At 36.8% G+C, this 13,384-nt stretch overlaps 1 protein-coding gene and 1 long non-coding RNA gene across 3 annotated transcripts; both read left to right on the top strand.

The window, feature by feature from the left end:
- The first annotated feature begins 3,733 nt into the window (after positions 1 to 3,733).
- LOC137743815 (receptor-like protein 2) lies at positions 3,734 to 5,897 on the top strand. The gene has a single exon (XM_068483750.1). The coding sequence runs from the start codon at positions 3,863 to 3,865 to the stop codon at positions 5,855 to 5,857; it is 1,995 nt and encodes a 664-aa protein (XP_068339851.1). The 5' UTR covers positions 3,734 to 3,862; the 3' UTR covers positions 5,858 to 5,897.
- A 2,076-nt stretch (positions 5,898 to 7,973) lies between these two features.
- Positions 7,974 to 10,346, top strand: LOC137743898 (uncharacterized). Of its 2 annotated transcripts, XR_011069543.1 has the most exons (6): positions 7,974 to 8,125; positions 8,226 to 8,347; positions 8,551 to 8,928; positions 9,182 to 9,258; positions 9,588 to 9,655; positions 10,266 to 10,346. It is a non-coding gene; the product is annotated as an uncharacterized lncRNA (long non-coding RNA). The 2 variants fall into 2 exon arrangements; XR_011069542.1 differs by having other exon boundaries at positions 7,974 to 8,347.
- Positions 10,347 to 13,384: the final 3,038 nt, after the last annotated feature.

Below are 13,384 nucleotides of genomic sequence, written 5' to 3'. Positions count from 1 at the left end.
CCGATCCTTTTGTTTGATGGAACTTTAGGTCCAATCATTTTTATTTGATGAGGATCAAGAAACTGCAGGTTCTGATCTGATCAAGGAACTTCGGGTACAGTATGTACTCATCGTAATAAAAAGAAGTACAATAAATAAATTAAAGCAATAGGCGGTAATTCCAGCCATAATGAATAAATTGCATTTAAGTAAATAAAGCTTGTGACAAGGGCTTTAATTCAGCACCATTCACATAAATCAAAACTTAAAGCAGTAGGCGGTAAAACCGTCCATGATAAATAAATTGCTTTAAAGTAAATAGAACTTGTGAAAGGGTTTTAAACCAACACCAATTCACATAAATAACAAGAAGTATCATACCTCTTTTTATTTATTATTTTTCTTTCTTTTGTCAGCACTTATTCAAACCTTATTATTATTACTTTTCTTATTTCTATAGCATGGTGCCATGCACCAACAGAAACCATTTATATTATGTTGACCAAATGGTGTCATGCACCATTCAAATCCTTTTTATATATATTTTTTTTCTTAGGTTGCAGTCAACATCTTTTTTTCTTCTTCACATGTGCCTTGGCATTCCATTAATCCCCATTTTCTATTATTTTTCTTCCTTCTCTGTCTTTGCCAGTCTCGAAACACAAGGCCAGCTGGGTAGTTATGGAGGTTGCTCAAATTCAATTCAATCCAAAAGGCTACTAGAGACTGGCGTTGTTCTTGCATGACCCAGGGAACATGGCATCGTTAAGCAAGAACCTCCCTACAGAGACATAGATGACAGTGGGGTTGACGAAGGCACATGAGAGAGAGGCCTGTGTGGATTCATTCTTGCCATCACCATCTCAAACAACCAAGTATTCATGGGAGTTCTCGAGATCCGTCGAAAACAACGTGATCTGGGTTTCCAAGTCTGATGAGATTCTTCTGGATCTCTGGAAACCAGTTGTCAAGTACGAGTTTTCTCATCTCTTGACGACTTCAGGTCGTAAATTTCAATTCTTACCGGAATTCGGTAGGGCGCTTCTGGCGCAGTGGGAGAGACGAAAAATGAACATACCTTTTATTCTGTGAGATTTTAGATGAATGAGGTGAGAGGTGGATAGTGTTTCACCGGATTTATGGCGTTGTGCTTTCCACTGACATGAGAGCTTCTCGTGCTGATAACGTGTTGTAAAATCGATGGTGTGTGTGCAGTGGAATAAATAAAATAAGACACAAAATTTACAAGGTTCCTCTACAGTCAGTGTGACTGGAGTACGTCCTCGGGTAGTAGTGGTGCTTTCATTATAATTGGAATAATAGAAGTACAAAAATAACTCTATTTATTCTATCCTCTCCTCTTCCTCTCTTTCTCTTCCCTCATCTCTTTCTCTCTGTGCTTAACTTTGATAGGATTAAATACACACCACAAAGTAGTACACAAATCTCCTATTAATTTTCCTTATTAACACTAAGATTTGTCAATTATAGCATATGAAAATAAGGGTCTTTCCCGCAGAAGATTGTTTTATCTAACTACTTAAAATGTCACAAAAACTGGGTTGCTGTCACTACTGACCAGCCACCGAAAAATAATTATTAGATGGACTTACACTTATCTAAAGTCTACGAAATTTTATATGTAGATACTAGACACACAGAGCTACACTCACACAAATTTTTAGGATTTTTGGAGTCGATTTTCTATTTAAATTAAATCGAACAAAAACAGAACAGAGACAGATTTTTGAGTAGTTTGCAAATTAAGAAAAACAAGCTAGGGGAATTGTTATCCACCACCAAATAATCATGCAAACATGTTATGTTTCATTCAAATTCCTTTCATTTTCGGATGAAGATGCTCAAGTTGGTTCAATGTTAGAACCCAACCTATTACTCTTTCTTATGTAGTATGTTAAGAGAATGGCGTTTTCAACTTAACTTAGTCCCTAACATGCAATCTAGAATGGTGTGTTCATAGATTTAACAAGTAGAAATCATTAAGAACGAAAAGAGTTTGAGTCATCACAAGGCATCGTAAGTACTAGCGTTTTCTTACTTATCCTAGAAATTGATTCACATGTTAATCGCAATTAACAAGTACTACTCTGGAACATATGTAGGTCCTCATTCGACAAGGGCAGGCACACACATATTCATAGCATTAGAATCCTAGATATGCTTACTAAGTATGCATCCATAGAAAACACAAAAAGAATTCATCAATGAGACAAGTAGTGAACCAATTTTCATCCATTCGTAAAAGTAATTCAAACGAAATGTCATAACAAACTTGCAATCATATTCGGGGCTTCAAAACAGCCCCTAACTACTAAAAATTAGTTACACATAATTCTCAAATTAAACCAAAAGAAAGACATGAGTTTGAGAAGATAAAACCGAGAGAAGAGAATGCCAAGATTTCCTCCTTCCTTTCCTTCCTTCCCCAACGCAGCAGCCTTTCCTTTTTTTCCTTGCTTCCTTCCTTGTTTTTCTATATTTTTTTTCGCACTTTTTCTCCCCCTTTGCTGCTGCAACCTGTAGGTCTTTTCTTCTTTTCTGCTGCCACAGTTTTTTCTCCATAACTCCCCCCACTAACAGCCATTTAGTGATGACAATAAGTGGGAGGAAATGCTAAAACAATTGTAACTCTTTGGGCAGCATTTATGCCCATTACTCTCACTTAATTTTTCATTTCCTCTGATATTTGAATAGGTGTTAGCTGACTTGTTCTTGGCTGCATCAGTTTTGGCTGTTAGTTTTATGGGATTTATTGCTTTCAATGCTTTCTTGTCAGTTACAAACTGCTCAGCCTCCTGAGAACCTTTCAGTGTTAGAACGACCATAACTTTTTCTAGAAAAATGATATTAACAATCCGCGAAATGCTCCAGAAAATAGACATCCGTAGCTTTCCAAGAATATAAGGTTCATTCTCTAATTCATTCTGAACTGTCTGCAACTTGCTTCCAAAGTCAGCTGACCTGCACAGGCAGTTTTGACGAATTTATTACTTAAAATTCCACTTGTGTTATTTTTCTTTTCTTTACTTGACAAATCCTACAAAACACAAAAACAAAGTAAATAACTCAAAAATATAAGGAACTAACTAAAAAAAGACAAGTGAATTTGATATAAAATATATATAAATATGAGCTTATCAATCTTGAAAGCATACGGAGTGCTCTATTTATAGAGGAACTCCAAGCACACATCTTTGACAATATAACTTCCTCCAAGTCAAGATTAATTTTATGGGCATTGAAGAACTACCCAATGTCTTCAGTTTCTATGTGGGCATTCATTACCCACTGGACTTTTTAACATTTATACGATTGTGTGGACTTTTATGCCTTGACTCGGGAGGAGCTCCACTTGTTTTCTATGGCTTGTTGGGTAGTTTGGAATGGAAGATATGAGTTGTTGTTCTGAAAATAACAAGGTCCTTTTCATTGTGGAAAACCTCTCTCACGTATTGAAGGGTTTGGAAAATGTACATTAATGTGTGTGGTCATGGTTGTTTGCAAAGAAATACTATCTTTTATGCTCACACACACACACACACCAAAAAAATTATACATAGATGCATACCTTTGGTTGCTCCTATATATATATGATATGTGCAGACCTGCTACTGTAAGTTAAAAAAAAATGGATCACGGCTTCCTCCTTGTCCTCTTATTCTCTTTCATTATATCTACACCATACATTCATGCAAGCAACCAAACTGAATGCACTTGTCTCCTGGCCTTCGCCCGCACTCTATCTTCTCCTCCCATAAATTGGAGTGGTTCTGTTGATTGTTGTCGTTGGAATGGCATCACTTGTAATCAAGAGGGTTGGGTCACCCATTTGATATTACCCTCCAAAGGGCTCAAAGGAGGTATGTTTGTCTCATCACTTGGAAATCTCACACATCTCACCCACTTGAATCTTTCCCAAAATTCACTTTATGGCACCCTTGAAACTAAATTCTTCTCTTCTTTGAATCACCTTGAAATCCTTGATTTGAGCTATAACCTTCTTTCTGGTGAGCTACCGTTTTCTTTACCACCAAAAAATATCCAGACAATAGATTTGTCAAGCAATCACTTCCATGGTGCAATTCTATCTTCTTTCTTCCAACAAGCTTGGAACTTGACTAGTTTCAATGTCAGCAACAACACCTTCTCTGGATATATCCCTTCATTTATTTGTCTCCGATCATCTCCTTCCATAAGAGTATTGGATTTTTCCTCCAATGAATTTAGTGGCAACATTTCTCAAGGGCTCGGGGGGTGTTCCGAACTGCAAATTCTTCGTGCCGGTGATAATAATTTGTCAGGATCACTTCCAGAAGATATCTATAACGCTACCAAACTTGTGGAACTTGCATTACCTCTCAATTCACTAAATGAAGCCATTAGTGAAAGAATTGCCAACCTTGCCAACCTCACAATCCTTGACTTCTACTTTAATAATTTGAGTGGTGTGTTCCCTCTCAATTTTGGGAAACTCTCCAATTTGAAATTCATGAATTTTGATTTCAACAACTTAGAGGGTAATTTGCCTCCATCTTTAATGAACTGCACAAACCTCCTAGAAATACATTTGGGATTCAACTACTTGGAAGGAGACCTCACCATGCCTAATTTCTCCAAACTCAGCCACCTTAGTAAACTTGACCTAGTTGGGAATAATTTTACCGGTATCTTGCCAATAAGCCTTTACTCATGCAGGTCCCTAAAAGCAATTCGGTTGAGTGAAAATCCTTATCTAGAAGGACAAATACAACCTGAGATTCTTTCATTGAAATCCTTGTCCTTCCTCTCGCTTGCTGATTTACGGTTGACCAATGCCACAGGGGCATTGAAGATATTAATGCGTTGCAAAAGTCTTCGGTCACTCTTTCTTGGCGGTTCGTTTGGTCGCGAGGCACTGTTAGCTGATGATGACATGGTTGATTTTCATGGATTCCAAAATCTTCGATTGTTGAGTTTGCAAAGGTGTGGGCTCACTGGTCAGATACCTGGTTGGTTCTCAAACCTAAAGAATCTAGAGGTGTTGGATCTGAGTAGTAATCAAATCACAGGGCCAATTCCAAGTTGGTTGGGGACTCTTCCAAAACTCTTTTTTTTGGAAATGCCAGACAACCAAATTTCAGGTGAATTTCCAAAACAACTTTGTAGATTACCAATGTTGATGGTGAATGCATCTCCAGTAGACAATTATGAACTTGAACTTCCTATCTTCACCCGCAGCATAGAAAATCCAAAATTTTTGCCGCATAAATTGTCTTACTTTCCAGGAGCAATAGCCCTATCAATCAATAACATTAGTGGTAGTATACCTACTGAGATCGGGCAATTGCAACTTATTCGTGAGTTGTATCTTGACGACAACAACTTCTCTGGCGACATTCCAAACCAAATATCTAACCTAGGCTATTTAGAGGATTTGAATCTCTCCACGAATCATTTTTCCGGGAAAATTCCCTCATCAATGACAAGCCTTAATTTTTTGAAAGAATTAGATGTCTCATACAATAATCTCGAGGGAAAAATACCAACGGGCACGCAGCTTCAGAGCTTCGATGCTTCTGCATTTGAGGGGAACCTTCAACTTTGTGGTGCACCACTTCCAAATGAGTGCAGAGACATTGATGCGGATAATAAGAATAGCATCGACAAAGATACGGACAATGAACATGATGAGCTTCTTTGGTTTTACATTTTTGCAGCCCTAGGTTTCATTGTCGGATTTTGGGGAGTTTGTAGTTCTTTAGTTCTTAACAAGACATGGAGGTACGCATATTTTCGGTTCTGGGATAATGTACAAGATTCACTCTATGTGAAGATGGTAGTGTGCATGGCCATGATGAAAAGAAGGATTAAGGAATAGATTGTACATTTCATTATGTATTTTCAGATTAAATAAAACAATTTGGGTCCTGTTGAAAATGCTAATGGGTAGTGAATGCCCACAGTGTTTTGGTGGAGTTTTTCAATGCCCTCACAGATTGGCTTTTAACATTTGCATTGTTTATGAATAAACATATACATTGTCAATTCCCATGACAGTTTGAGAACTGACTCTGGGAATTCAGGATGTCATTTGTCAAAAAGTGTGTTGTAAATTTCAAATGTAGTAATACGAGTTGCTCTATAAATAGAGCATTCGACTGCAATCAAAACATATACAAGAAAATATAAGAAGAAGAGAACGAGAGAAAAAGATCAGTAACATCATCTATTCCTCTGTCTTTATTTGTTATCCTCTTGTGCTATATTTTAGTGTGACATATTACATCTACCTCGCACCTACCATTAAAAAGGTTATCTCTCTAACTTTGACCTATTTATAACAGGTCCTATCATTGTATGTGGAATGCACCTATATTAGAGAATTTTAATTTTGTATATTTAAATAGTATGACATTTTCTGTTTGTGGTTGTTTATTTTATCATGATGTAAGGTTTGATTTTTAATATATATGATAGTACAATAAAACTATTCGGACACACAATATTAACATTCTTGTTGACACAATATATACTTCTAGTACATGTGAGTTCTACCATTGTATGTAGGTTTCTCTTATATTAAAGTGTGCGTCAACATAAGTGTCAATTTGTGTGTCTAAGTAGCCGGAGTAAGATTCTTTCCCCTTCTAATCTCCCTTCCTTTCCCTCCCCTCCTATTTGAACAGTTATGATTAAGTCATGTTAACATCGTATGTTAACTTTTTTATAGAAAGATATAAGACAATATGAAAGGAGGAGAGGGAAGAGAATTGAATTAGAAGAGAAGAGAATTCTGCTCTTAATAGCCTCAACAATAGTAGTATATTCTTTCAAGTTTCGTCATGGTGTAAACCAAATGTCAGATCTGAGTAGTTTTTTTATATGAACAATTAACAATGTCCATATAATGACGACAATTAACATTGTGAAGCAGTGTTTATATGAACTTTGGAAATATACAAAATTTTAGTTTTGAAATTTTTTGTAATTCTTCATTTTGAAACCAACTAAACTGAAACATACTGTTCAAATTTTATTGAAATTCATTCAAATATTCTAAAATCATTAAGACAATTGTTGCTTAACATATCTACTAATATTTTTTGAGTGTTGATAGACTCACCCTATTGTCCTATTTCTCCACCCACATTATAATTTCACCTATCTTAAAAAGTTAAAAAATTAAAATGCTATTCCCCCCATCCCCTATTATTCCTAAAATGACCTTTAATGTATATTCAAATTTTTATACATTTTTTACTCTATATCATCCTTAATCGCAACACCACATTCACGATGACAGTCGAAGCCCCAGCCCGACCGTCCACTCACCACCAGCTCGCAACCCATTCACCACCACCTCTCAATACTCAATACCTTTCTCCCCTACCCACCACCACACTCCTGACCTCTGCCTCTCTACCACCCAAACCACTAACGCACCCACACCTATCCCCCTTTTCACTCCATAACCAAATCCTTCTCCAATTACATAGCCAACCCATAATCCTCACCTGGATTTCAATGAATCTCATCCAACCTAGACCCTAGAAACCAACAATTTTTTGGGTGCAAATCTGTGATTGTCCAGAAGCTTCTCCATTGAAGTGGTTATGGTAGTTGATGTGCTGCGGCATTTACATGTCAGCTGCCCATTTATAAAACAATGGTCAAAAAAAGATATATGTGTCAATAACATTTTGATTAAAAGATGGGTGAGAAAATAAGACAATAAGGTAAGCTTAATAGTATTTTATTTTTTTCTTTAAAGAAATTATATATTATTTCTATACTAAAACTCAAGCCAGCGTGCACTGTTTATGGACAGTGTGCGGACAAAAACGCCCTCCAAATATTTGTCACAGAATGGCTTCTATCGGCTTTTGTACAGTGAAAGGGCGGTTTTGCCCTTTCGATTCCACGCGTCCGTCATCGCTCCATCTTCTGTTCGATATTTTTCCTCCTCTTCTTGACTCTTCTACTGCATTCCGCTTTCTGTGATTCAAAAAATCAGATCGCTCTAAAGCTCTGCTTCCATGACAATTTCTACAGTTTTCCTTTCGTTTTCACTCTCTCTCAAATCTCTGCTTCCGTCGCTCTCGAGCGCCTTCTGGCTATCACAATTGCTTCACCAGATCCTCTCAGCGTAAAATTAGTTTTCATTATTGTCCTTGAACCCTAATCTCTCTCCTCTGTCTCTAAAATCCATTTGAAAAAGGTATAATGGGTATTGTTTCGGTCTGCAGGTTGTACTCGGAGAAATCTATGAAGGGCCAATAAGAAAAGGTGGATTGTGTTTCAAAGTGCCAAAAATACAGGGCCTGCCTCTTTGGACGTTTCCAATCTTCCAAAAATCGTGTTCATGGAGGTGATCTGACACGGATTTCTCTGCAACAAAATCCTCATTTGAATTTTCCTTATCATAATTATTTATGATCTCATTTTTATGTCTTAAGATAAGGAGGGGAATTTTGAATCCAGTTTTCAATTCAAATTGTATGTGAAATGTTATTTGTTTTCTTTTTTTTTTGTTTGTTTCTTTTTCATGCAATTATCATCATTTGGTCACAGCTGCTCGAGTTTGGTTTGTGTCCAACTTTCCGATTGTATTTTCTGTCGACAATGATCTCATTGTTTCTAATGTGGGACAAGGTTTGAAGTTCAAGAGGCCAAGAACTGGGCACCCTCTACAGACTGCAGTACTACTACTTGCTGAGGTCTATTTCAGTTCCTCTCTACTCTCTCAATCTTCATAACATGTTTTTATCTATCTATCTATCTTTCTTCACATTTATATGTTAGAATAGACTTAAACCATTTACTAATTGGTTATAGGGCTATTTCCTTTAGCATTTATTTGTGGGAATGATTCATGTGGTTTCACCAATGAACTTGCATCCTCGGATGACAAGAGGACTCAATGGAGAGCAGTATACAACTCAAAATCCAGTAAGCTCTTGGATGTATTCTACTTGAAATCAGTTAAAATCTTAGGATTAAAACACTGATGGAATTACCGTCTATGATATCATAGTATTGAAATCTAGCGAAGATTGTTGATGCTCATTGCTCCTCTCCGCCGTATACACGCTCCTCTTTCATTATTCTTAGCATTTTTTTCTCTTTAATTTGTAATATTTTTTATTTGTCTTTTATAAATGCTTTCAACTTGGAATTTTGATTTGTGTGATTGAATAACAAGGAGAATGTGACCCGAATTGGCTCCAATCGACTCTTCCAAGTGACAAGAAGGATTTGATTATTGGGATTTCTTAGCAGGTAATAATGTTTCAATCGTAATTTATGATTGCGTTGAAGTAAAAGATTGGATTTTATTAATGGGTTTTGGATTTTGATTTTGATCCAATTTACTTATTGATACGTAAAATGGAGCTGGATGAGGTTATATGCTTTGATTGCACTTTTTGATGGATATAGTTGTTTTGGTTTTACAATTGCACCTTTATGTTTGTAGATCACAATTGTTTTCGTTTTATAGTAGTCCTATATCTTCAAAACTCTTGAGCGAGGATATCAGATTGTGTGTATATATATATCCAATTATTCAGATTTAGATTTTAATTTCACATTTAATGGTTTTATTTCAGAAGTTCTACAGGTGATACGATTACAGAGGTACTATAGGAAGTTACAAGATTTCATGCAAACGATTAAGGTTGGACTCTTTCTCTCTCTCTCTCACGCTTTTTTCTTAAATGTTGATTAAGGTTGGACTCTTTCTCTCTCTCTCACCCTTTTAGCCTTGCCTTTAAATGATACAGACCATCTGTTTTCCTTGCTTCAGTATGACTGTAGAAATTGTTTGGCAGGTTAGGAATATGTACCCCTTTCCTTGGGGTTTTCAGTGATGTGATTTTAATAGAATTACATATTTGAGTAGAGTTTTTTCAATGGTGTTAAATTTTTAACAATTTATGATGCTATTTGTAAAATTTAGTCAAAGTTTTTTTAGCAATTATTATATCGTTTGATTCCAATTCGTAATTACTTCTTTTGTTAAATTTAAGCTTGATTATTTTAGTAAATCTTTATGCCTTATGTCTAAACACATACCTAATACATATACAATACTGTATACATGTAGTTTTTATAATGTTGCTGAGCATTTTGAGTGTGCATTTTGTGTGTAGAGTGTGACAAAGGCAAAACCGGGAACAACTACTTCATATAGGAAGAAGAGGAGTTTAATTGTATTTTTTTTTTTTAAATTTGGTTAAATTCAAAATTGGTTGGCTTGCGTCTAATTCGATCGTTTGCTTGCACAGGTTGAAGTCCCTGGTTTTATTGATGCTGGTGTCTGAAATCAACCCAAGTTAAAACGTTATCTAACTTTTCGTTATGGTGAGAATTGAGAACCTAAAACCCTTTTTTTATATGGTTCCCAATTTTGAAATACGAAATTGAATTACTTTTCTATACCATTTTTGTGATCATTCACTGAGAATTTGTTTATTGTTTTAATATATATGAGGTAGGATTTCTACTTTCTACATTCATTTCTCATCTTTAGAAATTGAAGGATTTCATATTGTCGAATAGTTTATGAATTTTCATATTAATTCTGTCAATCTGTTGTTGCAGTAATTCAATTAGATATGATATAAGTTGATGTGTTTATACCTTTGAAACATAATTTTTCACACAATTTTTATTCCCATAACAACGTGCGGGCAGAACTTTCTATACTAAAACTTCTACTTTCAAGTTAATTCTCTTTGTCTCCTAGCAGACTCAGAACACTGTTACTTCTACAACGTTCTTCCGTTTTTGCCCTCTTATTTTCTGTTAATTCATGCATGCCCCTGTTGTCCACGTGTTGATTGTGGATGTCTCTTGAAATCTCTCGCAGCTCCTCTGTTTTTCTCTGTTCAAATTTCAGAGACGACCCTAGAAAACTAAAACCGCCGCCGCTATCGAGTTCGTTCCCTTCAGAACTAAAGCACCGCTGGCACTCTTCTTGCTCAAAAACAACGGACCATAATTCCATAATCCTCTCCGCCAACATTCGAGCTTTGCATGCACGAATCAGTTTCGGATAGGAAGAAAATTTAAACCCACAAAAAGTTGGGTTTCGTGGTGAGTTCTACGCATGGCCGGCCCTAGCCCAGGGCAAACAGGGCCCAGGTCCGGGGCCCAAAATTTCAAAGGGCACCTAAAGAATTTTCTTCTTACATATATATACAGATTGCTTAAGGGGAGGGATCTTATTTTTTGAAAAAAATGGGGACTGGCTTCCTATCGTTAGATTGACTTTAATGAAATTATGTGGTTAAGATTAAAACACAGGCCACACAATCTCAACCACATAATTTCATTAAAGTTAAATCCAACGGTGGCATTCAATCACGGATGAACACGTGTCTAAGTTTTGATTAATTTTTCAGCAGCCAAGTTCTTTTCTGGTACAGTGAATCGGGCGCAAGACTCGGTAAACTCTCCGCTCTTTACAAATTTCAAGTTCCAATCCTGAAGTTTTTTATTTATTAAAGGACTTGGATAATTGGATTGAATCGTTGAAGCAATTTTTTAATTAAGACTCATCTTCAAGCCTTCAACTTCCACTCTAGTTTCACAATTTTGAAGCAGTTTCCTTGCTTCTGTGTGCCTCCGAGTCCGAGTCTCCGACGTTCCCTGCTGTCACCATGCCAGGCGCGGCACGGCCACACCCGCAGACGGACGGCCCAAAACTGCCAAACCATTTCAGAATTTCAGGAGGTGCCGAGGTGGACTCAGGATTGGTGACCGTGGGCACTGAGCCCAAAGGGAAGAGGCCAGAGTCAGACACTACCCATAGGGCAGAGGGCCTGACCCATTTTTCTGATTTCATTGTCTTTAATCTTTGAACGCCTCATCGGATGTGTTGTCAATTGGCATTCATTTTTGTGTATATAGAGTCACTGTGCACTTTTAATATTGACTGAGTGATGAATTCGTTTTGCAGTTTGATATGATTTAGTGTTTTGCGAAGTGTAAAGGCCATGTTGTTATTCAGAGCATCAATTTAAAAGCATAAGCGAATTGAAATTGAACTGAATGGACAGAACTGAGACATTGATTAACCAAACGATTGAGTCACACAACAATTCGACGATACAGTTGCGACTGTTGTATCCTAAAGGAAACAAGTGGAGTGATCTACTGCTACACAGGTTTGAGGATTTCCCCAAATGCAGTGCAGGCCCCACAGATGTAGATTTGGTCGGTTGACTCGGTCTCACACGCGCTTGAAGCATAATTGAGAGTTTTAACAAAACACTTCAAGTACTGTTCACTTTTAACAAAAAAACCATGTTTATACCTTTTCCTGGTACTATTCACTATACCTTTAAAAATGATTTTTCATTAAAAGGGAAGTTTTTTTGAATTTTTCGTTAGTTTTTCTTAAAATTATAATGTGGGTGATGTTATCTAACGTCACCTTGATGTCACACGACCTCAAAAGTTGGGTTGGGGGATTGTGGCACGATTGAGCAACTCTTCTTCTTTTCACTGTAGCCCGATTGAGTGGGGCTTGGGTCGAAAGGATTGTGTGGGTTTTGGGGGATTCAATCACCCAATTACCCAATTGAAAGGGGTTTGGATCCCACTTGAGGGAGTGGGTTGGGCAAACCCCCTTATACTTGAAAAGCAAGTTAAAGGCCTAATATGTTTTAAGCTCAAATTTGAGTTTTAGGCCACTAAGGATTGGTTTGCTTATATTGAGTCAGAGGCCTAACTGTAAGAGGTAAGATAGGGGGGTTCATTAGCTGCCCTTAGATCAACCTCAACTGCCTAATTGAACGGTTCTTAAAAGCCTCGATATTAGTAGTGTAATCATTCATTTATAAGTATAATATATCTTGTCAAGTTTTCGACATGAAATTGTCTTCTTCGACACTTCAACTTATGTGGTTGGACCACGTCCTTAGTAGGTCACACATGCAATCAATTCCACATCACTAACGTTTATCTTCTTTTCTTTTCTTTTCTTTTTATTTTTTTTTCTTATCAAGTAGTCGAAAATTCAAAATTTGTCCTTAGGTCAAGTCAGTCAGAATCTTGTTCACAATTAGAGTGGTCAGATCGAAGTCTTATTCACAATTAGAACTATCACGCTTGGTCGGGGAACAACTTATGTTAATGTATTAGCAATATCTACCAAATATCAAAGACATATCAACAATATTTATTTTTGCCGACGCTGACACGATGAACAAGTAGAAGATGGAAGAGCAGACAAATCGCAGCGGCATCCATCGTCGCGGTGGTGGGTTTTATTGTGGAAAGCAAGCTTATATTGCTGTTTAATTCTCTCACCGTCTCTCCACCATCTTCGATGCCTCCACCATCGAAACACATCACAACTACCATTGAAAAGTCCAAAGTTCTATATTACTTGGCTCAA

The sequence above is a fragment of the Pyrus communis genome, chromosome 8, assembly GCF_963583255.1.
Source record: "Pyrus communis chromosome 8, drPyrComm1.1, whole genome shotgun sequence".
Taxonomy (NCBI): Eukaryota; Viridiplantae; Streptophyta; class Magnoliopsida; order Rosales; family Rosaceae; genus Pyrus; species Pyrus communis.
Note: the sequence above shows the minus strand (reverse complement) of the source record. Positions and strands in the feature narration are given on the sequence as shown.

Bases quoted from the DNA above. Each gene is read 5' to 3' on its own strand.
- LOC137743815 (XM_068483750.1), top strand. From the start codon at position 3,863: ATGTTTGTCTCATCACTTGGAAATCTCACACATCTCACCCACTTGAAT.